This window comes from Melozone crissalis, unplaced genomic scaffold (genome assembly GCF_028551555.1).
Source record: "Melozone crissalis strain CALT ecotype California unplaced genomic scaffold, PUWL_Pcris_2 ptg000063l_1, whole genome shotgun sequence".
Lineage (NCBI taxonomy): Eukaryota > Metazoa > Chordata > Aves > Passeriformes > Passerellidae > Melozone > Melozone crissalis.
In genome coordinates, this window is record NW_026535841.1 from 6,888,088 (window position 1) to 6,912,805 (window position 24,718).

Sequence of the window (24,718 nt, forward strand, 5' to 3'; positions counted from 1 at the left end):
ACCCAAGGGGATTCAGCCTTGTAGCCCCAGCACCGAGTGCCAGGGAGATGGGCCAAATCTTTGCCTTCAAAGCCTAGGAAGGAATATTTCCCATGGGGGCTGGAGCTCTGGATCATTCATGAGGCTGCCAGGGCAGACCAGGGCTCATCAGGGAATGCTCTGTTGTGTTCAAGGGGAGCTGCTGGGCTAAGGCTGCATTGGCTGTGTGTACTCAGTGCCAGCCCACCGGGCTCACTTTCAGCCTGTGCAGGAGCCCCCAAGCACCTCTGGCCCTCAGGGAACCCCCAACCAAGGACAGCATCCCGCTATGACCCCACAACAGCAAGGAGCCTGAGCCCATCCTGTGATGTCTGAGCAGCTGGCACCTGCCTGACCTTGTCCCCTTCCTTGCATTGTTATTCATCTCTGGTGCAGATATCCTGGCCAAACTCAGTGTGACCTGCTGGGGACTTTGAGCACGGGGGTCCAATCATTGTCCCAAGGCCTGGAGAGATCTGTGCTCCCAGGTCACTGACTCACCCCCTCTCCTGTCCTCCCCTCTCCTCTGTCTCTCTCCAGGTTCCCTGGTCCAGGCAGCATCACTGAGTCAGCCATCCTTGGTGTCAGCCACTGTGGGAGAGTACATCAAAATCACCTGCTCTGGGAGTAGCTACAGCGACTATGGCTGGTATCAGCAGAAGGTCCCTGGCACTGGCCCTGTCACTGTGATCTACAGCAATGACAACAGACCCTCAGGCATTCCTTCGTGATTCTCCGGATCCACATCCGGGACCACGGGCACATTAACCATCACTGGGGTCCAAGCCGAGGACGAGGCTGTCTATTTCTGTGGTGGCAGGGACAGCAGTGGTGCTGGTTAAAGTGACAAAGAGATTTTCAAGTAAGGTACAGAGGAAGTGAAAATGGCGATTTTCTGTCATTCTCGTAATTAAGCAGAGTTGTGGATGTGGTACTGGGGCAAGTTTTTGTCTCCTCTGCACTACCATAGCTCTTAATTTGGCTCATTTAATGTCCGAAATATTAGAAAGTGCCTTTGGGGCTGGGGATCATTGTTCTACTTCCTACAAAACTAATGTCTTTGTCTCCCACTCCACTAAGACTCACAGTAATGACCATGTCATCCTGTTGGTGCCTGTGTGCTGGGATACCTAGGGCTGAGCTCTGCTCCTCACTTGTGCCTGTGGCCATTTTCCATGTCTGTTCTCCTTTAACTGTTGCATTCCCCATAACCTTATCAGACCAATCCTGTGCTCCTTGGGCACTGACTGACCCCGGTCCTTCTCCCCTCTCTCCTCTCCCTCTCCAGGTTCCCTGGTCCAGGCAGCAGCAGTGACTCAGCCATCTTCTGTATCAGCCAAGGTGGGAGACACCATCAGGATCACCTGCTCTGGGAGTAGCGGCAGCTATGGCTGGTATCAGCAGAAGGTCCTTGGCAGTGGCCCTGTCACTGTGATCTACTGGAATGACAGGAGACCTTCAGGCATCCCTTCGCGATTCTCCGGATCCCAGTCCGGCTTCACAGGCACATTAACCATCACTGGGGTGCAAGCCAAGGACAAAGCTGTCTATTTCTGCGGTAACAATGACAGCAGCTGTGGTGGTCAGCACCGTGGAAGCAGTGACTCCAGCATTCTCTTTCCTCTTGCTGCTGCCATTTCTCCCTGCAAGACCCTCATGCCTTGGGTTCTGTGTATGGCTCTGAGCACCCATAAATTGCATCTTGGGGCCTTTGGGCACAGGGGCATCACCCTGCTGCCCAGTCTGTGCCCCTTGGACACTGACTGACTCCCCTCTTCTCCCTTCTGTTTTCTCCCTCTCCACCATTGAGTCAGCTATCTTCTCTGTCAGCCAAGGTGGAAGGCACAATCAGGATCACCTGCTCTGGGGTTTAGCAGCACCTGGTTGCAGCAGAATGTTCCTGGCAGTGCCCCAGTCACTGTGATCTGTAATGACAACAAGAGACCCTCGGGCACTCCTTCACAATTCTCTGAATCCATATTCAGCTCCATAACCACCTTGACCATCACTGGGGTCCAAGCCAAGGACGAGGCTGTCTATTTCTGTGGTAGCAATGATGGCAGCAATGCTGGTCAGCACAGTGGAGGCACCCTCAGGCCCTGTGTTCTGTGTGTGTCTCTAGTCCACTTCATGGTATCTTTGTGGCAATTTGGCACAGGGACCCCATCCTGCTGCCCCCCAGGTTTGTGCTCCTGGGACACTGACTGACCCCCAGCTTCTCCCCACTCTTCTCTCCCTCTCCAGGTTCCCTGGTCCAGGCAGCAGTGACTCAGCCATCCGAGATGTCAGCCAAGGTGTGCGACGCTGTCAAGATCACCTGCTCCGGTAGCAGCAACAGCTACTATGGCTGGTATCAGCAGAAGGTCCCTGGCACTGGCCCTGTCACTGTGATCTACAGCAATGACAAGAGACCCTCGGACATCCCTTCGCGATTCTCCGGCTCTGGGGGCACGTTAACCATCACTGGGGTCCAAGCCGAGGACGAGGCTGTCTATTTCTGTGGTGGCTTGGACAGCAGCTATGTTGGTGTAATGAAAATGACAGATTTTCAAATTATATACAGAGGAAATAAAAATGGCATTTTACTGTTCTTCTCATTGCAAAGCAGAGTGATGAATCTGAGGCTGGGGCAGGTTTTTGTCTCCTCTGCATGACCATGGCTACAAATGTCCCCCGTTTTGTGTCCTAGCACACTGGAAGCAAACTTGGGGCTTGGGATCATTATCCTAGTCCCTACAATACCCATGGTGTGGCTTTTCCCCCTATCCCACTGCCTCTGATGACCACATTCTCCTGCTATTGCCAGAGGTGCCCCCGTGCTGGGATGCCTTGGGGTACATTTGGCTTGGGTCTGTTCCTCAGATTCACTAGGGGCTGTGGTTGCACCTATTCTCCTTTGAGTGTTGTATTCCCCATCCCCCTGCCCAGGAGATGACCATGTTCCTGGAACACTGGGTGAAACCCCTCTACTGCCCTCTCTTGTCCTTCTCCACAGTCCCTGACCCAGGCAGCATCTCTGAGTCAGCCATCCTCAGTGTCAGCCAGTCTGGGAGAAACCATCAAGACCTTCTGGTCCCAGGGTAGCAGTGGCTGTACCTGGTCCCAGCAGAAGGCCTCTGATGGTGTCTTTGTGATAAGCTCGAAGAGACCCTCAGTGGTGCTGGAAAACGTTGAAATGACATGGCTCATGAAAGTAAAGATCTGTGGTGGGGCTACTAGTCCCTGCCCTCAAAATGTCCTGTGCTATGGTTGCTCAGAGGAGATGGGACAATCCCTGTCATGATTTCTGGACATTCAGGTAACCTGCCAGTCCCTGCCAGTTCAGGGCTGATGCACACTCATCTCTGGTCACAGCAGCTGTGCCAAAGGACCCTGTGTCTGTGTGAGAGGCTCTCCCCTGGGAGCAGAGTGGCCACGGTGCCATGCAGAAACCCTGATGGTTGTGGCCAGGGCCGGAGCAATCTCTGGACCTGGCGGAAGCTGTGACAGGGGTGAGAGGCAGCAAGGACAGAATGCTGTCCCTGGCTCTGCTCTCAGTTCCTGCACTGCTGTCCCTGAGGCCCTGCTTGTCCCCACACGGTGTCAGTGTGGCTCCGCTGCACAGGCAGGAGGCTCACGGGCCCGGCGGGAGGCAAAGGGGCTGTGGGCAGCCAGGTGCCAGCGAGGTTCAGAGCAGCCCCGCCGGCTCCTTTGGCGGCTGCCCTGGGCCGTGCTGTGCGCAGGCGGCAGAGGGGCTGCCCCCGGCCGGACGTGATTTTCCTTTGTGTTGTTGAGCCTGGAAGCTCCTGCTCTTGGTGTGGTTCCCATTCCCTTTCAAAGCCCCATTTCTCTGCTCTGCACTTCTCTTGTGGCAATTCAGAGAGGCCCAGGGTGGCACCCTCAGTTGAAGCAGGATGTGGTTTTCCCAGTTGCTCTGTCCCTGCTGATGATCAGCACCCAGGGAGTGCAGTGCCCTGGGACCAGGAGGCACCAACCAGCCTTGGGTGCTCAAGGGCAGGTGGATGTGTCCCCACGGCCAGGTGGTGCTGTTCCCTGCTCTGTGCACAGAGCTCCTGGTGCATAGAGGCCATGGTCCTACTGGGCAGGAACAGGCACGGAGTGGTCCCCAGATGATCTGAGAGTACATCAGCCATACTGGGGAAGGAGCAGGCAACCCGAGCCATCTTTGGTGGGACAGAGGTGCCTGCAGCACACTGTGGTAGCACTGGGACAGGACCTCCAGGGAACATGCAGTGCTACATATCCATGGAGAACCTGTGCCTGGGTAGATAGGGACTTAAAAGAGGGTCAAGACCCACAGCACAGCCCCATCACTGTGAGGACATGGAGATGGTGGGATTGCACCATGGCCTGGGCACTTCTACTCTCAGTGCTTGCCCACAGCTCAGGTGCCATGGCCAGACTTGCTGTGCCTGAACAGGGTTTCTGGACACAGGGGCCACATGATCTTCCATTGGGAGGTCTGAGCTCCTGGGACACTGACTGACCCACGTCTTCTCCCTTCTCTTCTCTCCCTCTCCAGGTTCCCTGGTCCAGGCAGCACTGACTCAGCCATCTTCACTGTTAGCCATTATGGGAGACACTATCGAGATCACCTGCTCTGGGATTAGCAGCTGGAGCTATGCTGACTGGCATCAGCAGAAGGTTCCTGGCACTGCCCCTGTCACTGTGATCTATCAGGAAAACAACAGACCCTCGGGCATCCCTTCGCGATTCTCTGGTTCTGCATCTGGCACCACGGCCACGTTAACCATCTCTGGGGTCCAAGTCGAGGACGAGGCTGTCTATTACTGTGGTGGTGCTGACAGCAGCAGTGATGCTGCACAGTGACACTGAACAATGGGGAAGTGATAGAAAACCCTCCTGCTTCAGCTGTCTCTTACAGTCCCATCGCTGTGCCCATCCTCTGTCATTTGGGGAAGGGATGACCTCCCTGCAGCCCTATCCCTGTGCACTGTGCCAGGGCCAATGTCCCCCTGTGCTCCTCAGCTGGTGTCCAGGGCCCTGCTGGCTGCCTCCCTGCCCAGCTGCATCAGGAGCCTCTCGACATCACGCAAGGGGATTCAGCCTTGTAGCCCCAGCACCGAGTGCCAGGGAGATGGGCCAAATCTTTGCCTTCAAAGCCTAGGAAGGAATATTTCCCATGGGGGCTGGAGCTCTGGGGTCATTCATGAGGCTGCCAGGGCAGACCAGGGCTCATCAGGGAATGCTCTGTTGTGTTCAAGGGGAGCTGCTGGGCTAAGGCTGCATTGGCTGTGTGTACTCAGTGCCAGCCCACCGGGCTCACTTTCAGCCTGTGCAGGAGCCCCCAAGCACCTCTGGCCCTCAGGGAACCCCCAGCCAAGGACAGCATCCCGCTATGACCCCACAACAGCAAGGAGCCTGAGCCCATCCCCATCCTGCGATGTCTGAGCAGCTGGCACCTGCCTGACCTTGTCCCCTTCCTTGCATTGTTATTCATCTCTGGTGCAGATATCCTGGCCAAACTCAGTGTGACCTGCTGGGGACTTTGAGCACAGGAATGCTATCCCTGTCCCACGGCCTGGAAAGATCTGTGCTCCCAGGTCACTGACTCACCTCCTTTCCTCCCCTCTCTCCTCTCCCTCTCCAGGTTCCCTGGTCCAGGCAGCATCACTGAGTCAGCCATCCTTGGCGTCAGCCACTGTGGGAGAGTACATCAAAATCACCTGCTCTGGGAGTAGCTACAGCAACTATGGCTGGTATCAGCAGAAGGTCCCTGGCACTGGCCCTGTCACTGTGATCTACCAGAATGACACGAGACCCTCGGACATCCCTTTGCGATTCTCCGGATCTGGGTCTGGTTCCTCGAACACGTTAACCATCACTGGGGTCCAAGCCGAGGACGAGGCTGTCTACTTCTGTGGTAACTGGGACAGCAGCAGTGATGCTGCTACAGTTGTACAGCATATTGTTGATGTGATACAAAACCTACCATGGCAGAGTTCTGTGAGGATTCCCTACATTCCAGTATCAAGCATCAGGGTAGAGCTCCCTGCCTTACTGAACCTTCTTTTCTTGTCTCCTTCTACAGCTCCCCTGGTCCTGGAAGTATTGCCATTCAGCCATCCTTGCTTTCAGCTAATCTCAAAGAAACCACAAAGATGGGCCTCTCTGGCCTTAGCAGTATCTTGACTTATGGTGGCTGTTCCCGGAGGGGGTCCCTGTCACTAGAGCAACAACATACTCCCGAGCATGCCTTTGCAATTTTCCTTGTCTGCCTCCACAGCCAAAGGAGCAGCATGGAAAGGCAGAGGCAGGTCGGGGAGAGGTGGGGCAGAGAGGTCTGTGCAGGTGTGTGGGGCTGGCCAGGCTGGGCACTTGCCCTTGTGCTCCAGGGGCTTCAGGATGCAGAGCCCTTCTGTTGTGCTGCTGACAAGGGGGAGAGTCACTGGTGCTGGGGCAGTGCCTACAGTAGGGGTGATGTGACACCTCAGCACTGGTGGGGGTCATGGGCTTGGCTGGGGCAGCTGCAGGTGCAGAGCTCAGCGCAGAGCCCTGCGTGAGAAGAAAGTGGCTAGAAGAGCTGATCTTTGCTAAGATTGAGGGGCTTTTGCTCACACAACTCAATCCAGCTGAGCATAGTCCTGTGGCTCCTGAAGCACACCAGCTTCTAAAATCCACCACCTGTGCTTGGAGCAGGACCTGTTTTTCCCAGCTGAGTGCCAAAGGGAGCAGGTGGCCTGAAGTTATCTTGCTGCATTGGTGGGCAAGAAAGAGAAGAAGCAGTGGCACAGAAGCCAGCAGGAGATGTTGAGGGACACATTTCTATGGAGGGCTTGTGCCAGGTAGGCAGGCACATAAGATGGTGTTGGGTACCACAGTGTAAGGACATGTTGCTGGTGGGATCACACTGTGGCCTGGGCCCCTCCTCTCCTCACGGTGCTCACCACAGCTCAGGTGCCAGGGCCAGACTTGCTGAGCCAGAATGGGGCCTTTGGGCACAGGGGCCCCTCCCTGCTGCCCAGGCAGGCCTGTGCTCCTGGAACACTGACTGACACCCAGCTTCTCCTGTCTCTTCTCTCTCTCTCCCGGTTCCCTGGTCCAGGCAGCGGTGACTCAGCCACCTGAGATGTCAGCCAAGGTGGGAGACAGTGTCAGGATCACCTGCTCTGGGCTTAGCAGCGGCTATGCTTATGGCTGGTACCAGCAGAAGGTCCCTGGCAGTGGCCCTGTCACTGTGATCTATGCTAATGACAAGAGACCCTCAGACATCCCTTCACGATTCTCCGCATCCACATCCGGCTCCACGAACACGTTAACCATCACTGGGGTCCAAGCCGAGGACGAGGCTGTCTATTACTGTGGTAGCTGGGACGGCAGCAGTGCTGATGGGGATGATGAAGTCAGTGAGTAATGGGGAAGGAGACACAGAAGCTAATGTCAAGAGAAGAAGCTTTTGAGCCATTTTTTTCTCATGGACAAACAAAGCTGTGATAGTGGAGTTGAGGCAGGTTCCTGTCCCCTGCCTAAGGACATGAATGTGCATGACAAGGCACAGGAGGGGACTCTTACCCCTGTTCCCATAATAGGAAGAGCACTGCCTCATCCCCAGCCCTGTTGCCTTCTGCTTCAGGCTGGTCCCTCCTGCTGCAGCTGCTGCTGCTGAAGCTGCCTCTGCTGCATTGCCCTGGGCCAGGCTGGGCCCTGATTCCCCCATGTTTCTGTACCCGTGACCAGGTCCCTTGCCCTCAGAGGGTGTTGTTCTACTGCTCTGCTTCTGCCAGCTCTTCTTCCAGGGCCATGGGTCTCTAATCTTCCTCTCTGTCTTGAGACCGTCTTTCCCAATGTGGCATCAGAACCATTGGGCACAGCGGACTGCCACACTGCCTGGGCAGGGCTGTATTCCTGGGGAGAAATAATTGATCCTTCTAGTATTACCCCTCTCCCTCTCTAGGGTCCCTGGCCTAGGCAGGATCACTGAGTCAGCCATACTCAGTGTAATTAAACACGGGTGAAACCATGAAGATCCCCTGCTCTGGGAGCAGCAACAACTATGGCTGGCACCAGCAGAAGGTCCCTGGCAGTGCCCCTGTCACTGTGATCTATCTTAATGATAAGAGACCCTCAGACATCCCTTCACGATTCTCTGGATCCATATCCGGCTCCACGGGCACGTTAACCATCACTGGGGTCCAAGCCGAGGACGAGGCTGTCTATTTCTGTGGTAGCCAGGACAGCAGCAGCTCTCCTGGTCAAGGTCCATGGCACAGCCCCATCAGTGTGAGGTCATGGAACTGGTGGGATTGCACCATAGCCTGGGCTCTTCCTCCTCTGCAGTGCTCACCCACAGCTCAGGTGCCATGGAGTCATTGTGTCTGGAGGCAGAGGGGCCACATTCACCTGCCCAGGCTTATCTGTGCTCCTGGGACACTGACTGATCCCCATCTTCTCCCCTCTCTTCTCTCCCTCTCCAGGTTCCCTGGTCCAGGCAGCAGTGACTCAGCCACCTGAGATGTCAGCCAAGGTGGGAGACACCGTCAGGATCACCTGCTCTGGGGGTAGCAGCGGCAGCAACTATGCCTGGTTCCAGCAGAGGGTCCCTGGCAGTGGCCCTGTCACTGTGATCTATTGGGATAACAGCAGACCCTCGGACATCCCTTCACGATTCTCCGGATCCAAGTCTGGCTCCACGGGCACGTTAACCATCACTGGGGTCCAAGCCGAGGACGAGGCTGTCTATTTCTGTGGTAGCAATGAAAGCAGCAGCAGCAGCAACTATGGTGTGAGGTAACAGTAAGAGAAAGTGATAGAGACTCAAAAAATAGGGGAAAGATTTTGGTCTTCTCCTCCCCTAGCAGCTCATGGTGTAGCTGTGTCCCCCACAGACACTTGGTACTGATGGCCAGGTCCTTCTGTGCTGCCAAAGCTGCTTGTGCAGCCATTCAGCAATTGGCTGGGCTCTGCTTCTCAAACGTCTGTGACCATGTCCTTGTCTGACTGTTGGATTCCCTGTAATCTTGTCCAGGCAGGTCTGTGTACCTGGGACACTGACTGACCCCCGTCTTCTCCCCTCTCTTCTCTTCCTCTCCAGGTTCTCTGGTCCAGGCAGCGCTGACTCAGCTACCTGAGATTACAGCCAAGGTGGGAGAGACTGTTAAGGTCACCTGCTCTGAAGGCAATCCCAAACAATACTTTGCCTGGTTCCAGCAGAAGGTCCCTGGCACTGCCCCTGTCACTGTGATCTATGCTGATAACAGCAGACCCTCGGGCATCCCTTCGCGATTCTCCGGATCCTTATCCGGCTCCACGAACACGTTAACCATCACTGGGGTCCAAGCCGAGGACGAGGCTGTCTATTTCTGTGGTAGCTATGAAGGCAGCAGTGGCAGCTACTATGGTGTGAGATAACAGTGAGTAACAGAAAGTGACAGAGTCAAAAAACAGGGGAAAGATTTTGGCCTTCTCCTTCCTGGCAGCTCATGGTGTAGCTGTGCCCCCAAAGACACTTGGTACTGATGGCCAGGTCCTTCTGTGCTGCCAAAGCTACTTGTGCAGCCATTCAGCAATTGGCTGGGCTCTGCCTCTCAAATGTCTGTGACCATGTCCTTATCCATTGGACTCCCTGTAATCTTGTCCAGGCAGGTCTGTGTACCTGGGACACTGATTGACCTCCTCTCTTCCCCTCTATTTTTTCCCACCCAACGTTCCCTGGTCCAGGCAGCAGCAGTGACTCAGCCATCCACAATGTCAGCCAATGTGGGAGAGACTGTCAGGATCACCTGCTCTGGGGCTAGCAATGGGAACTGCTATGGCTGGTACCAGCAGAAGGTCCCTGGCACTGCCCCTGCCACTCTGATCTATAAGAGCTCCAACAGACCCTGAGATATCCCTTCGCGATTCTCCGGATCCTTATCCGGGTCCACAGCCACGTTAACCGTGACTGGGGTCCAAGCCGAGGACGAGGCTGTCTATTTCTGTGGTGGCTGGGACAGCAGCAGTGGCAGTTGGTATGGTGATAAAGAGAGATGTGGAAATGAGGTACAGAGGAGTTAAAGATGGAACTTCTCTGCCCTCTCTCTCAGGGCTGAGCAGGGCTCTGGGTTTGGTGCAGCTTCAAGTCCCCCCTCCATCACCCCTGGCTCTGAATGGCCTCCTCCTTGCCTCATGCTGGGCACGAGGAGACCTGGGGCTCTGCAGTGCCTGGCATTGTCCTCAGCCCCACCACCTCATTCTGCTGCCAGCCACCTCCTCTACCTCTGACAGGTCTCTTCATGGGACCCTGGCCTTGAGCTCAGGCCGTGAGCTCTGTCTGAGGCAGTGACCCCTCTGTTCCATCAGGACTTTTCGGGACAGCAGCCCTGTCCAGCAGGTCAGAGAGGGCTGTCCTGGGGCACTGACTGACACCTCTCTTCTCCCTTCTCTCCCTCTCTACATTCCCTGGTCCAGGCAGCATCTCTGAGTCAGCTCTCCAAGGTGTCAGCCAACATGGGAGGGACTTTCAAGATCAGTAGCAGCGGCTCTGCCTGCTCCCAGCACAAGTCCCTGTCACTGTCATCTATGATAGCAGCAGGAGATCCACAGTGGTGCTGGTCCCTGCCAGTTCAGGGCTGATGCACACTCATCTCTGGTCACAGCAGCTGTGCCAAAGGACCCTGTGTCTGTGTGAGAGGCTCTCCCCTGGGAGCAGAGTGGCCACGGTGCCATGCAGAAACCCTGATGGTTGTGGCCAGGGCCAGAGCAATCTCTGGACCTGGCGGAAGCTGTGACAGGGGTGAGAGGCAGCAAGGACAGAATGCTGTCCCTGGCTCTGCTCTCAGTTCCTGCACTGCTGTCCCTGAGGCCCTGCTTGTCCCCACACGGTGTCAGTGTGGCTCCGCTGCACAGGCAGGAGGCTCACGGGCCCGGCGGGAGGCAAAGGGGCTGTGGGCAGCCAGGTGCCAGCGAGGTTCAGAGCAGCCCCGCCGGCTCCTTTGGCGGCTGCCCTGGGCCGTGCTGTGCGCAGGTGGCAGAGGGGCTGCCCCCGGCCGGACGTGATTTTCCTTTGTGTTGTTGAGCCTGGAAGCTCCTGCTCTTGGTGTGGTTCCCATTCCCTTTCAAAGCCCCATTTCTCTGCTCTGCACTTCTCTTGTGGCAATTCAGAGAGGCCCAGGGTGGCACCATTGGTTGAAGCAGGATGTGTGCACCAAGGCCATGGTCCTACTGGGCAGGAATAGGGTCAGGGTGGTCCCTGGCTGATCTGAGAGCTCAGCAGACATGGTGAGGAAGGAGCAGGCAACCCAGACCAATCTTGCTGCCTTTTGGTGGGACAGAGGTGCCTGCAGTGGAGGGAGCTGTGGCACAGGAGCGCTAGGGAACATTGGTTGCCATGTATCCATGAAGAGCCTGTGCCTGGTCAGATAGGGGCTTAAAAGTGGAGCAAGGCCCACAGCACAGCCCCATCACTGTGAGGACATGGAGCTGGTGAGATTGCACCTTAGCCTGGGCCCTTCTCCTCCTCGCAGTGCTCGCCCACTGCTCAGGTGCCATGGCCAGACTCGCTGTGCCTGCGCTGGGCCTTTGGGCACAGGGGCCCCATCCTGCTGCCCAGGCAGGCCTGTGCTCCTGGGACACTGACTGACCCCCGTCTTCTCCCCTCTCTTCTCTCCCTCTCCAGGTTCCCTGGTCCAGGCAGCGGTGACTCAGCAGCCACCCGAGATTACGGCCAAGGTGGGAGAGACCGTCAAGATCACCTGCTCTGGTAGCAGCTACAGCTATAGCTGGCACCAACAAAAATCCCTGGCACTGCCCCTGTCACTGTGATCTACTACAGTGACAAGAGACCCTCAGACATCCCTTCGCGATTCTCCGGATCCAGTTCCGGCTCCACGGCCACGTTAACCATCACTGGTGTCCAAGCTGAGGACGAGGCTGTCTATTACTGTGGTGGCTATGACAGCAGCAGTGGCAGCTATGGTGTGTGGTGACCACGAATAACAGAAAGTGACTGAGACTCAAAATGCAGAGGAAATATTTTGACCCTTCTCCCTCCTAGCAGCTCTTGGTGTAGCTGTGTCCCCCACAGCCTCTTGCTACAGATGGCCATGTGTTCCTATGCTGCCAAAGCTGCTTCTGTGCAGCCACTTGCAATGGGCTGGGCTCTGCTCCTGGAATGAGCTTGTAACCATGTCCCTGTCTGTTCTGTCCAGGACTGTTGCATTCCCTGTAACCTTGTCCGGGCAGGTCTGTGCTCCTGGTTCACTGACTGGCTCCATTCCTCTCCCCTCTCTTCTCTCCTCTTCCACATTCCCTGATCCATGCAGCACTGAGTCAGCAACCATCCTTGCCGCCAGCCAGCATGGAAGAGACTGTCAGGATCTCCTGCTCTGGGAGTAGCAGCTACTATGGCTATGGCTGGTACCAGCAGAAGGTCCCTGGCAGTGGCCCTGTCACTGTGATCTACAACAATGACAAGAGACCCTCGGACATCCCTTCGCGATTCTCCGGATCTGGGGGCACGTTAACCATCACTGGGGTCCAAGCCGAGGACGAGGCTGTCTATTTCTGTGGTGGCTGGGACAGCAGTGTTGGTCAGGATTGAAGCCCCCTGCAGGATGGTTGTTGTTGACCATGGATGCTGGGGGATGCTGTTTCTGAGGAATGACTGAGGTTTGAGAACTGCAGTTTACAGGAATGGTTATGCAGATTGATAGTGCATCAGAGGCCTTTGGATTTAGGGATCCCTGGTGAGACCAACACCCTGTTCTGCCATTTGGACATTTGGCCATCACCATGTCACGTGTAACTCATCATAAATCTGGCAGCTTTTCTCAGCAGTTGAAATATGGTATGGGAAGTATCCTCTAATGAGTGAGGTGAGCAGGTGCTGGGGAAAGATATATTGGCAGGTTCCTGCCTTGTGAATGGAGTCTTAATTTCATGGAGGAGCCATGGCCCAGACATGTGGTGCCTTAAAAGCTGGACAAGGACCACAGCACAGCCCAAACAAGGATGAGGACATGGAGCTGGTGGTATTGCATCATGGCCTGGGCCCCTCCCCTCCTCACAGTGTTCACCTATAGCTCAGGTGCCATGGCCAACTCACTGTGCCTGGACAGGGCTTCTGCATGCAGGGCACATCCTGCTGCTCTAGGAAAGCTGTGTTCCTGGGGCGCAGATTGATCTCCTTCTTCTCCCCTCTCTTCTCTCCCTCTCCAGGTTCCCTGGTCCAGGCAGCACTGACTCAGCAGCCACCCGAGATTACGGCCAAGGTGGGATACACAGTCTTGATCACCTGCTCTGGGGGTAGCAGCAACTATTATGGCTGGTTCCAGCAGAAGGTCCCTGGCACTGCCCCTGTCACTGTGATCTATCGGGATACCAACAGACCCTCGGGCATCCCTTCGCGATTCTCCGGATCCAAGTCCGGCTCCACGGGCACGTTAACCATCTCTGGGGTCCAAGCCGAGGACGAGGCTGTCTATTTCTGTGGTGGCCAGGACAGCAGCAGCTATGCTGGTGAAGTTACAAAGACAGAGGAAATAAAAGCATAGATCTTCAGTCCTTCTCATGGCCAAGCAGAGTTGTAAATGTGGGGCTGGGGCGGGCATATGTCTCCTCTGCATGACCATCGCTGTGAATACCATTTTTTTATTGAACAGGAGGCTGGGGACCGTTGTCCTCACCTCTAACAAAACTCATGTTATAGCTGTGTTCCACACCTCACTGCCTCTTGCTAGTGATAACCATGTCCACCTTCGTCTGCCAGAGCTGGCTGACTCTCTGCTCAGATGCCTTGGCCTGGGTTCTACTTCTTAAATATGCTGGTGACTGTGTCTGGGTTCATTCTCCTCTGACTGTGGCATTCCCTGTAAACCTCCTCCCCAGGAAGATCTGTTCTCTTTGGGCACTGACTGACCTCCTCTCCTTCCCTTTCTCCTCTCCCTCTCCTGGTCCAGGCAGCAGCAGTGACTCAGCCATCCTCAATGTCAGCCAATGTGGGAGGGACTGTCAGGATCACCTGCTCTGGAGCTAGCAGCAACTGGTATGGCTGGTTCCAGCAGAAGGTCCCTGGCACTGCCCCTGTCACTGTGATCTACGATAATACCAACAGACCCTCGGGCATCCCTTCGCGATTCTCCGGATCCCAGTCCGGCTCCACAGGCACGTTAACCATCTCTGGGGTCCAAGCCGAGGACGAGGCTGTCTATTTCTGTGGTAGCTATGACGGCAGTGTTGCCCAGGCTTTTGGTTATGGTGGGGTAATTTTTTCGCTCCTCTTGATTGCAGAACTTTTCCCTGTATGGGGAAGAGTTTCTGAGCATTGGCAGTTCCTATCCTTGGTGCTTGCAGCTATTTTGGCTCTTGGTTCACCAGGTCTTGTCTGCAATTCTGTCCTCGCGCCGCATCTCATCTGGTGGCCATAGTGTGTTGAAGATGTCCCCATTACTTTGTCATGCATTATAACCACACAGAGCTTCTCACTGCCTAGGGACCCCCTGCTTTGCAGTACCTGGCTGCTGGCCTGGACGTGATTCCCCTTGGTCCATGGGCAGGGCTGTCTCCAACTGCTCCAGACCCTGGGTGTCCACAGCAGGCCATGTCCCCACGCTGTCTGGCCTTAGTGCCTGGGATGAGGAGTGCCCTGAGGGCAGTGGGCAGGGAGAGGTTTCAGGCTCTGGCTACAGCAATCCCTCAGGGGTGCCCAGGGTGGGCATCAAACCTAGGGTGTCCCACATGTGTGCCTGAAGGCAGAATGGTCCCATTACTGTTCCCCTGCCTGGGGAGGGCTGTGCTCCTGTGCCACTCACTGACAGCCTCTTCTCTCTCACCTCTCTCTCTCCAGGTTCCCTGGTCCAGGCAGCAGCAGTGACTCAGCCATCTGAGATGTCAGCCAAGGTGGGAGACACTGTCAGGATCACCTGCTCTGGGGGTGAGAGCCACCATAGCTGGTACCAGCAGAAGGTCCCTGGCACTGCCCCTGTCACTGTGATCTACTGGAAGGACCATAGACTTTCAGGCATTCCTTCACGATTCTCCAGCTCTGGGGGCACGTTAACCATCACTGGGGTCCAAGCCGAGGATGAGGCTGTCTATTTCTGTGGTAACTGGGACAGCAGCAGTGATGGCTATGGTGTATAGTGGCAACAAGAAGTAGGAAGTGAGAATTCCAAGGATTTCCAAACTCCAAAATGAAAGAAAATATTTCAGCCCTCCTCCCTCTTGGCTGGCTGTGGGGTAGGTTCCTGTCCCCTCTGTACAGCAATGGCTACGAATGCCCTGCTTTTGCTGTCCCACAGAACTGGAGGTTCTCTTGTTCTCCACCATGTCTGAAGGTCATTGTCCTTGTTCCTACAAAGATCAGTGTGGCTTTGTCCCCCAACCCATCACATCTTGTTACTGGTGACCATGTCCTCCTCCTGCTGCCTCTGTGCTGGGGTGCCTGGGGCTGTGTCACTCTGATCTATGGCAGCAACAACAGACCCTCAGGCATCCCTTCGCGATTCTCTGGATCCTGGTCCAGCTCCACGGGCACGTTAACCATCACTGGGGTCCAAGCCGAGGACGAGGCTGTCTATTACTGTGGTAGCAGGGACAGCAGCAGTACTGGAGATGAGTAATGGGGAAGTGAGACACAGAAGCTAATGTCAAGAGAAGAAGCTTTTGAGCCATTTTTTTCTCATGGACAAACAAAGCTGTGATAGTGGAGTTGAGGCAGGTTCCTGTCCCCTGCCTAAGGACATGAATTTGCGTAACAAGGCACAGGAGGGGACTCTTGCCCCTGTTCCCATAATAGGAAGAGCACTGCCTCATCCCCAGCCCTGTTGCCTTCTGCTTCAGGCTGGTCCCTCCTGCTGCAGCTGCTGCTGCTGAAGCTGCCTCTGCTGCATTGCCCTGGGCCAGACTGGGCCCTGATTCCCCCATGTTTCTGTACCCGTGACCAGGTCCCTTGCCCTCAGAGGGTGTTGTTCTACTGCTCTGCTGCTGCCAGCTCTTCTTCCAGGGCCATGGGTCTCTAATCTTCCTTGTCACAGACATCTTTTGTGAAAAATCCTTTTTTTAGGATTTTTCTCCCTTCTGAGAAGCTGTGGCTTCAGCAACAAAATGTAAACAATTGTTATCTGCTGCTGTGGAATGCAACAGGTAGGTTCGTGATTGGTCTCAGGTGGATGTTTAGATTTACTGACCACTCACGGCAGAGCTGTTCTTGCTTTCTGCCTGGACACAGAACTTTGTTATTCATTCCTTTTCTATTCTTATCTTAGCTAGCTTCTAAGAACTTTTCCCTCTATTCTTTTTAGTATAGTAATAATGTAATATATATCATAAAATAATAAATCAAACCTTCTAAACATGGAATCAACATTCTCGCTTCTCTCTTTGCCCTGAAAACCCTTGCAAGCTCTGTAACACTTCCTCTTTGTCTTGAGGCTGTATATGTCACTGTGGCATAAGGACCATGGGCACAGGAGGCCTATCTTACTGCCTGGGCAAGGATGTGCTCCCAGGGCTCACACCATCTCATTGCCTTTCACCTCTCCCTCTCCAGGCTTCCTGGTCCAGTCAATCATCCTCGGTGCCAGCCAGCCTGAGACAAACTGCCTGGGCTATACACTCTGGGAGCAACAGTGGCTATGGCTGGTACCAGCAGAAGGTCCCTGGCAGTGCCCCTGTCATTGTGATCTACTGGGATGACCCAAGACCTTCAGACATTCCTTCGTGATTCTCTGGTTTTGTATCTGGCTCCAGAGGGTCACTAGTGTTCAAGCTGAGGGCAAGGCTGTCTACTATTGTTGTAGCTTTGACAGCAGCAGTGCTGATCTCATGGTGACATCTGTCCCACAGGCAAGAAAGATCTTGAGTGTCAAAAAGACTGGTTTTGGTGCCTCATTCCACTCCACCAGGCATGACCACCTCTCCAGCTTTGGGACTTTTCCATTCCCTTCTCTGAGTGTTCCAGGTCTCAGGGCTGTGACTCTGAGCATGATGTGGCACTGGAGCTGGTTTCCCAGACAACTTGTGGATGACCCATCCCTGGAAATGTTCACGGCAAGGTTGGATGAGGCTTAGAGCAATCTGGTCTAGTGAAAGGTGTCCCTGCCCAAGGCAGGAATGTTGATGGTATTTAACGTCCCTTCCAACTCAAACCATTCCATGATTCTACGACTGTGTTCCCAGTGGCTGGGCCCTGGTGCTGCAGAAGCCCTGACCTGGGCTCATCCTCACTGCCCAATAGCCATGTGAGGGGCAGAAGAGCCTGGGACAATGTTAGGAGCTGCAGACAGTGGAGCTGCCCAAGAACACCTTTGCCACATACCTGCTCCACAGTCTGAGTCTTGCCCAGGGCCTGGCAGCATTGCAGCTGCCCTGGCAGCTCAGACTGGGAGTGTGGGCATTTGCCACCCCGGGGTGCTCTGGCTGGGCATGGAGAGCTTCTGCCTCAGCCCTGGCTCTCACATGGCTCTGGCATAGCTGTCCCCAGTGTCCATGTCTCTGCAGCAGAACACCTTGGTCTGCTGCAGGGGCAGCAACAATGCTTATGGCTGGTTCCAGCAGAAGGTCCCTGGCACTGCCCCTGTCACTGTGATCTATGCTGATAGCAGCAGACCCTCGGGCATCCCTTCGCAATTCTCCGCATCCACATCCGGCTCCACGAACACGTTAACCATCACTGGGGTCCAAGCCGAGGATGAGGCTGTCTATTTCTGTGGTGGTGAGGACAGCAGCAGCAGTGCTTAGACAGTGGCATGCAGCAATTGGGGAAGTGATGCAAGAACGTCCTGCTATTGCAGATATCAGTCAGGAGTCTCTGCTGTGCTTGCTTGATGGAGGGCCAGGCCCTCACCATGGCCCTGCCCTTGCTGCCCTGCACTGAATGTGGCTGTGCCTCGTGTCTCAGCCTGGCACTCCCTTAAAGCCCCAGGTCCCTGCCCGTTCCCTGGCACTCTGGGAGGGGATATATAGCACTTGGAAACACACTTGCCTCCACGGCCACATTATCCATGGCTGGGTCCAGGCAGAGGAGGAGGAGAAGTGGGAGGAGGCTCTCACTCTTCTGGCTGGGACACCAGTGGTGGTCAGGGCCACAGTAACTCCCAGCACAGGAAAAGGGAGACACAGGCCCACTCTTGCCCCAGTAGGACACCCTTGCGTGCTGTCTGCAGCTGCCCAGGCACAACATGGAGCAGCATCTGTGCCTGTATGGCAGTTCCTGCTATGGGACACATGCTGTGCTCTAGCAGGTCCCCTCCGTGCTGCTCACAGGGAGACAGCCCTGCAGCCTTGCCCTGCCCATGCCAGCCAGGCTTCTGGTGCCCTGGGCACCCTGGGGACACCATAGTCGGGTACAGGGAGGATCCTGGGGGAGAGAGAATTTCCTGTGATGCAGCCACTCTTTGTATGGGTTGAGACTGCCAGAGACAGCCATGATCCCTGTGCCCTGAGTTGGAGCAGGACTGACCAGGAGCTGCCCCAGCTCTGGCTGCTGAGCACCAGCACACTGGGCTCATGATCAGATAATGGGGAGGCATTGCTGGACCCTGGGGCTCAGTGCTGGCCCACTCCCATTGTTGTGGGGTGTGAATGCCAGGGAAGAGCAAAGGTCTTGGTCTTGAGTGGTGGATCAGAGGAAGGGCTCGGGCACAAAAGCAGGAGATCAAGGGGGTACTTTACAGGCCTGGAACACCTGTGGGAGGGAAAAATGCCAAAAATGAGTTGGGGAATGGTAGAGCTTGGCATCATTTCAGTCCCATCACTGGGAGCTGCAGATACTTCTGTTTGCCCTTGCCACAGTGCTCAGCTCTCCCTTCTTAGGCACTGCAGCCACTCAGCCTGGTGTGGGGGCAGGGGTGTCAATACTGGTGGGTTTCAGGCTCAGAACTGGGGGGTGTCTCCGCTTTGTGTCTGTGGACAAGACCTGCTACCTCTGGGGTGGTGGGGTTGGGTGTGAAGCAGGGAGGGATGTGCGGAGAGAGGCGCGGGCAGGATCCAGCCGTGACCGCAGGGTCGGATTTGCATGGAGGGGACGTGTCCCGGGCGGGCGGGGGCTTAAAAGGGAGTCAGGGTCCACGGCACAGCCCCATCATTCTGGGGACGCTGAGCCGGTGGGACTGAACCATGGCCTGGGCCCCTCTTCTCTTCGTGGTGCTCGCCCACAGCACAGGTGCCATGGCCAAACTCACTGTGCCTGCGCTGGGCCTTTGGGCACAGGGGCCCCATCCTGCTGCCCAGGCAGGCCTGTGCTCCTGGGACACTGACTGACCCCCGTCTTCTCCCCTCTCTTCTCTCCCTCTCCAGGTTCCCTGGTCCAGGCAGCGCTGACTCAGCCATCCGAGATTACGGCCAAGGTGGGAGAGACCGTCAGCATCACCTGCTCTGGTAGCAGCTACAGCTATGGCTGGTACCAGCAGAAGGTCCCTGGCACTGCCCCTGTCACTGTGATCTACTACAATGACAAGAGACCCTCGGGCATCCCTTCGCGATTCTCCGGATCCAAGTCCGGCTCCACGGGCACGTTAACCATCACTGGGGTCCAAGCCGAGGACGAGGCTGACTATTACTGTGGTAGCTATGACAGCAGCAGTACTGCTGCACCGTGATACAGAGCAATGGGGAAGTGGTACAAAAACCTCCTGCCTCAGCTTACCCTTGGAGCCCCAAGACTGTGCCCATCCTCTGTCATTTGAGGAAGTTATGACCTCCCAGCAGTGCTGTCATGGCCCAGGGTGTCCCATGTATGTGACCGCAGGCAGATTTGTCCTGTCACTGTTCCCTTGATCAGAGAGGGCCATGTTCCAAGTCACTGGCTCACCCTCATCTTTTCTCCCTTCTCTCCCTCTCCATGTTCCCTGGTCCAGGCAGTGCTCTTGCACCTCTACTCGGTGTCAGCATTGTGGGACAAACCACCAAAGTCATCTGCTCCAGGGATGGCAGCAGCTGTGACTGGTACCAGCCTAAGTTTCCTGGCTGTGCCCCTGTCATTGGGATCTGCTGCAATGACCTGGGACCACCAGACATCCCTCTGGGGATGCCAGCCTGGCTCCATGAGCACAGTAACCATCTCTGGGGTCCAAGCCCAGGACAAGGCTGTCTGTTAATGTGGTAGCTACCAAAATGGCAGTGATGATGTTACCATGGTGAAATGGAGCAATGGGGATGGGATACAAAGTCTTCCTGCCATGGCAGGGGCCTGTTAGGAGCCTCTGCTGTCCCTGCTTGGTGGGGCAGGTCCCTGGAACAACCCTGTCTTTTTTCTGCCCTGCGGCTGTTTCCAGTGACACAGCTCCATCCTCACAGCCCTTTCCTTGTCATTGGTGGATGAGAGCAGATAGGATAGAACTGAACAGACCATTTCAGATGGAAGAGGCCTTCAATGATCACATAGTCCAACTGCGTGGCCACTTCAGGCATGACAAAAATGTAGGGCATTGTCCAAGTGCCTGTATAAAACACTTGCAGGCCTGGGATATCATCCAGCTCTCTAGGAAACCTGTCCAATATTTGCCCACATTCTCAATAAAGAAATGCTGGGATAACCTCCTGTGCCTGCCTGTGGCCCAGAGCCAAGATTCTTCTGATCTCCCTAGCAAGCACCCAGAGCCCTGCTGATCCCTCCCAGCCCTGCTGTGCCAGGACCCTCTGGACCATCACCACCTCTGGAAACAAAGGAGTTAAAAATGAAGTTTCTCTGCCCTCTCTCTCAGGGCTGAGTAGACCTGTGGCCTTGATGCAGCTTCAAGTCCCCCCTCCATCACCCCTGGCTCTGAATGGCCTCCTCCTTGCCTCATGCTGGGCACGAGGAGACCTGGGGCTCTGCAGTGCCTGGCATTGTCCTCAGCCCCACCACCTCATTCTGCTGCCAGCCACCTCCTCTACCTCTGACAGGTCTCTTCATGGGGCCCTGGCCTTGAGCTCAGGCCGTGGGCTCTGTCTGAGGCAGTGACCCCTCTGTTCCATCAGGACTTTTCGGGACAGCAGCCCTGTCCAGCAGGTCAGAGAGGGCTGTCCTGGGGCACTGACTGACACCTCTCTTCTCCCTTCTCTCCCTCTCTACATTCCCTGGTCCAGGCAGCATCTCTGAGTCAGCTCTCCAAGATGTCAGCCAACATGGGAGAGACTGGTGATCTCCTGCTCTGGTGCCAATGCCGAAAGCTACTTCAGCAGCACCCTGCTGCATGCAGCACAGCCTCTGTCCTCCTCCATGCCTCCCTGCAAGGAGAGCAGAACTGAAGAGATGAACATTGTCCCCCTCTTGTCCTCCCACAAAATGAAACCGAAACCCCATTGAAGCCTGAGAAATGCTCAGAAAATAATCATCCACAATAGAGGGCAGTGGCTTCAGCTAAATGCTTTGCATATACAATTTCAGTGATGTTTTTTCTTTTTCAGATAGTTTCAGACTTTGCACAAAAGCATAAACCTTCCCAGAGGCAAAGCAAACCTCTGAAAGAGAAAGTGTCTCAAACCACAAAATCTTCAAAGTGTTACCTGCTCTACAGTGAACTATTTATAGAGTTCCCGCGACTCAGGAAGTTCACTGACTCTGCCTCTTTCTATAACTACTTGCACAAACCACATCATTTGAAAATCTGTAGGTTCAATTTACATTGGTGCTGTTGTCATTCAGTGGTCCAAGATGAGCACTGAATGTGCCAATCTGTGGGATTGGCACCACACTGGGAAAACATTTTTCAAAGAAGCAGCCGAGCCTTTACAGGGAAATTTGAAGTTAATTGGTTTTAGCTGAAACTCATTTTGTCTCACCCTTTCCTTGGCTATCTCAGCTTTATGAAGGCATCTCCACCTCTTGCCTTTTCATATTTTTAGGGTAAATATGAATAAAAATAAGTTGCCTGCAGAGACCTTCAGCTATTATCTCCATTACTGGTGGTGGGAGCTGCACTGAAAGAGCCCAGCCAGGACCAAAACTCCACAGGTACAGCTGTGCCCACGCCTTCATCCTGCTGTGTCCATCAGGGTGTCCCCATCCCATCACCTTCATTCCACTGCACCCATTGGGATATTTCCAGACCATTCTCTCCACCCTCCCACATCTGTGGGCTCCAGGATCGCTCAGCCATGAGGCAGGAGGTTTTTGTGTGGCCCTGTGTCACTGTGTGGTGTATTCGGGGCCGGGACCATGTTGACCGTCCTAGGTGAGTCGCCGACTTCCCCTCGGTCTTTCCTCTCCCACCGTGGAATTTTGACATTTTGTCGATTTTGGGCAATTTGGGGTTTTTTCTCGGACTTGGCGCCGGGCTGGGGTCTGCCGCCCGTTTGGGGCCGGGCACTAAGCCCGGCCTTGTGGGCTCTGTCTCGTCCCCGCGGACTCTGACAACTCTGTGCGCGCCACGGAGATTTGGGGCGTATTTTCTTAGTCGAAAAGTCTTAAAATTTGTCCAGGAAATGTGTCTGAGGTCTGAGGAGGAAGGAAACTCAAATTTAGGTCCCTAAAAGATGTGATTTTTGTCTTTGTCAAAGAAATTTGTCAGTCTAAAGTCTAAGTCCTCAACTCTTAGTCCTGAGGACTAAGTCTGTCACCCCTGGTGAGGGGCAGGGGCTCTTCTGCGGGGTCCAGGGGTGCAGGTGCTGTGAAAGGGCAGCCTGTCCTCGGCTACGAGCAGCCCACAGTCATCCTTACTTTGTGTTAAAATGTCCCTGGAATCTTAGACAAAAGATTCCACGGGTATCTTAGAGAGACCATTGTCCAGGTAAGACATGTCAAAAATGGAGATTATTGGGCTGAAAATGCTGCCAGAAATGTCGTTTGTCTGTCTTTGTCTGTAATTTTTAAAAGAATTTGTTGAAAAATCCCAATTTGAACCAAATCACACAGGGCTAAGACCAAGAAAAATGTTCTTTGTGCCTTTTTTAATCAAAAAGTATTTAATGGAGTCATCCCGGTTTTTAAATGGAGATAGAGATAGAAATAGAGGTGAAGATAGAAATGGAAACATTGCACATTGGAGGAGGCAGCAGAACCACACCAGAAAGACCAGACATCTTTTTTCCATCTTCCTTTGTGTGATTTTTAGTGGTAGTTTCCAGAGAAAAGAAAATGTCTGAAAGCAGAACTGGGCAGAAAACAGGATGGTTTGTCTGTGAAATTTTGGGGTTTAAAACAAAAAAGCCCTGTAAAAGGAAAGAAATGGCTTTATGGCAAAGAAATTAAGATTTAATTTTATATATATATATATATAAAATATATACATAAATATATAAACATATATAAAATTAGTCTTTTTATATATATGAGATACAGAAATGTATAAATATCCATGTTATATGCATTTTATAGAATTATACATCTATTCATATGATATGGACGACCTATGTATGTATATTGTACACTGTATATATATTATGCATATTAACTGTATATATCTATCATATCTAATACATATATGCACATATATGTGCATATAGTGTATATAAAACATATATACAAGCATATATGAGATGTATGTGTATTGCACACACACATATATACATATATTTTATATATATATATATTTATATATATATATATATATATATATATATATCCCAAATTTAAATACATTGCAGTTAGGAGTGATAAGCTCTGGCTGTGGGGAAAGTGGGGAGTTGCTGGGTTGTGCCAGCAGGGCAGGCAGGGGCTGTGGTGGGGGACAGGGCCCTCTCTGACCCCATACTACTCTTGTCCCTCACAGGCCAGCCCCAGGTCGCTCCCACCGTGCACCTCTTCGCGCCATCCACTGAGGAGATGGAGTCACAGGGCAAAGCCACCCTGGTGTGCCTGATGGAGAACTTCTACCCACGCAGTGTGACAGTGGAATGGGTGGCTGACGGCAAAACCATCACCACTGACGTGGAGACCAGCCAGCCCCAGCGGCAGAGCAACAACCAGTACATGGCCAGCAGTTACCTGTCCCTGCAGGCCAGCACGTGGCAGAGTTACAATTCTGTCTCGTGCAAGGTCAGGCACGCGGCTGGAAATGTGGAGAAGACCGTGAACAGATCCGAGTGCTACTAACCCATCCCGCTGGCTCCCTCCCCCCTCCCCACCTCTGGAACAGCGGCTCCCCCAGCCGCAGGTGTCTCTGCCCATGTCTACCCATCCCCTGCTCCTGTCCCCCCACTGTGAGTGTCACACAAATAAACACCGACACTGAACTACGCTGGCTCAGCATCCCTGGCTCTGTGTCCTTCCAACGCGCTCGCTCCCCTCGCGGCCTGGCAGCAGCCCAGGGAGGGTGGGATGGGAACACCTCCACCAGTAGGGAGGGTGGGGTGGGAATACGTGTGTGGAATTTGCAGGCAACTCCAACATGGGAAGTGATGAGAATCTTGACTCCGTGTTTCAGAAGGCTGATTTATGATTTTATTATATATATTGTATTAAAAGAAAATTATATATTAAAACTACACTTAAAGAATAGAGAAAGGATTTCATCAGAAGTCTAGCAAGGAATAGAAAGGAGTGATAATAAAGTCTTGTGACTGCTCACAGCCTTGACACAGGTGGCTGTCATTGGTCATCAAGTAAAAACAATTTCACACGCTGGATAAACAATTCTCCAAATCACATTCCAAAGCAGCAAAACATGGAGAAGCTGAAGCTTCTCAGCTTCGTGACATATGTGTACACACACACTCATATTGCAGGGCCTCTGCAAAGCTTTTGCTCAACCCTGGGGACCCCAATGAAATCCCCTGGCACTGCCAAGACAGGGAATGAGCAGCCTGGGGCACAGACTGCACTCAGCCCCCATGCACTCATTGC

General features: G+C 54.1%; 1 protein-coding gene and 1 gene segment (V, D, J or C); both read left to right on the plus strand.

The window, feature by feature from the left end:
- Positions 1–12,996: 12,996 nt before the first annotated feature.
- On the plus strand, positions 12,997–13,508 carry LOC128945326 (Ig lambda chain V-1 region-like). The segment is given in 2 exon segments: positions 12,997–13,042; positions 13,174–13,508. Coding segments are annotated over 2 exon segments (381 nt in total).
- Positions 13,509–19,039: 5,531 nt separating this feature from the next.
- Positions 19,040–24,110, plus strand: LOC128944984 (immunoglobulin lambda-1 light chain-like). The gene is made up of 4 exons (XM_054288502.1): positions 19,040–19,117; positions 19,252–19,543; positions 22,072–22,109; positions 23,646–24,110. The coding sequence occupies exons 1-4, from the start codon at positions 19,072–19,074 to the stop codon at positions 23,966–23,968; spliced, it is 699 nt and encodes a 232-aa protein (XP_054144477.1). The 5' UTR covers positions 19,040–19,071; the 3' UTR covers positions 23,969–24,110.
- Positions 24,111–24,718: the final 608 nt, after the last annotated feature.

Coding starts and splice junctions, on each gene's coding strand:
- LOC128944984 (XM_054288502.1), top strand. CDS start 19,072: ATGGCCTGGGCCCCTCTTCTCTTCGTGGTGCTCGCCCACAGCACAG. Junction 19,118..19,251: donor GGTGCTCGCCCACAGCACAG/GTGCCATGGCCA, acceptor CTCCCTCTCCAG/GTTCCCTGGTCCAGGCAGCG. Junction 19,544..22,071: donor TATGACAGCAGCAGTACTGC/TGCACCGTGATA, acceptor TGTGTCACTGTG/TGGTGTATTCGGGGCCGGGA.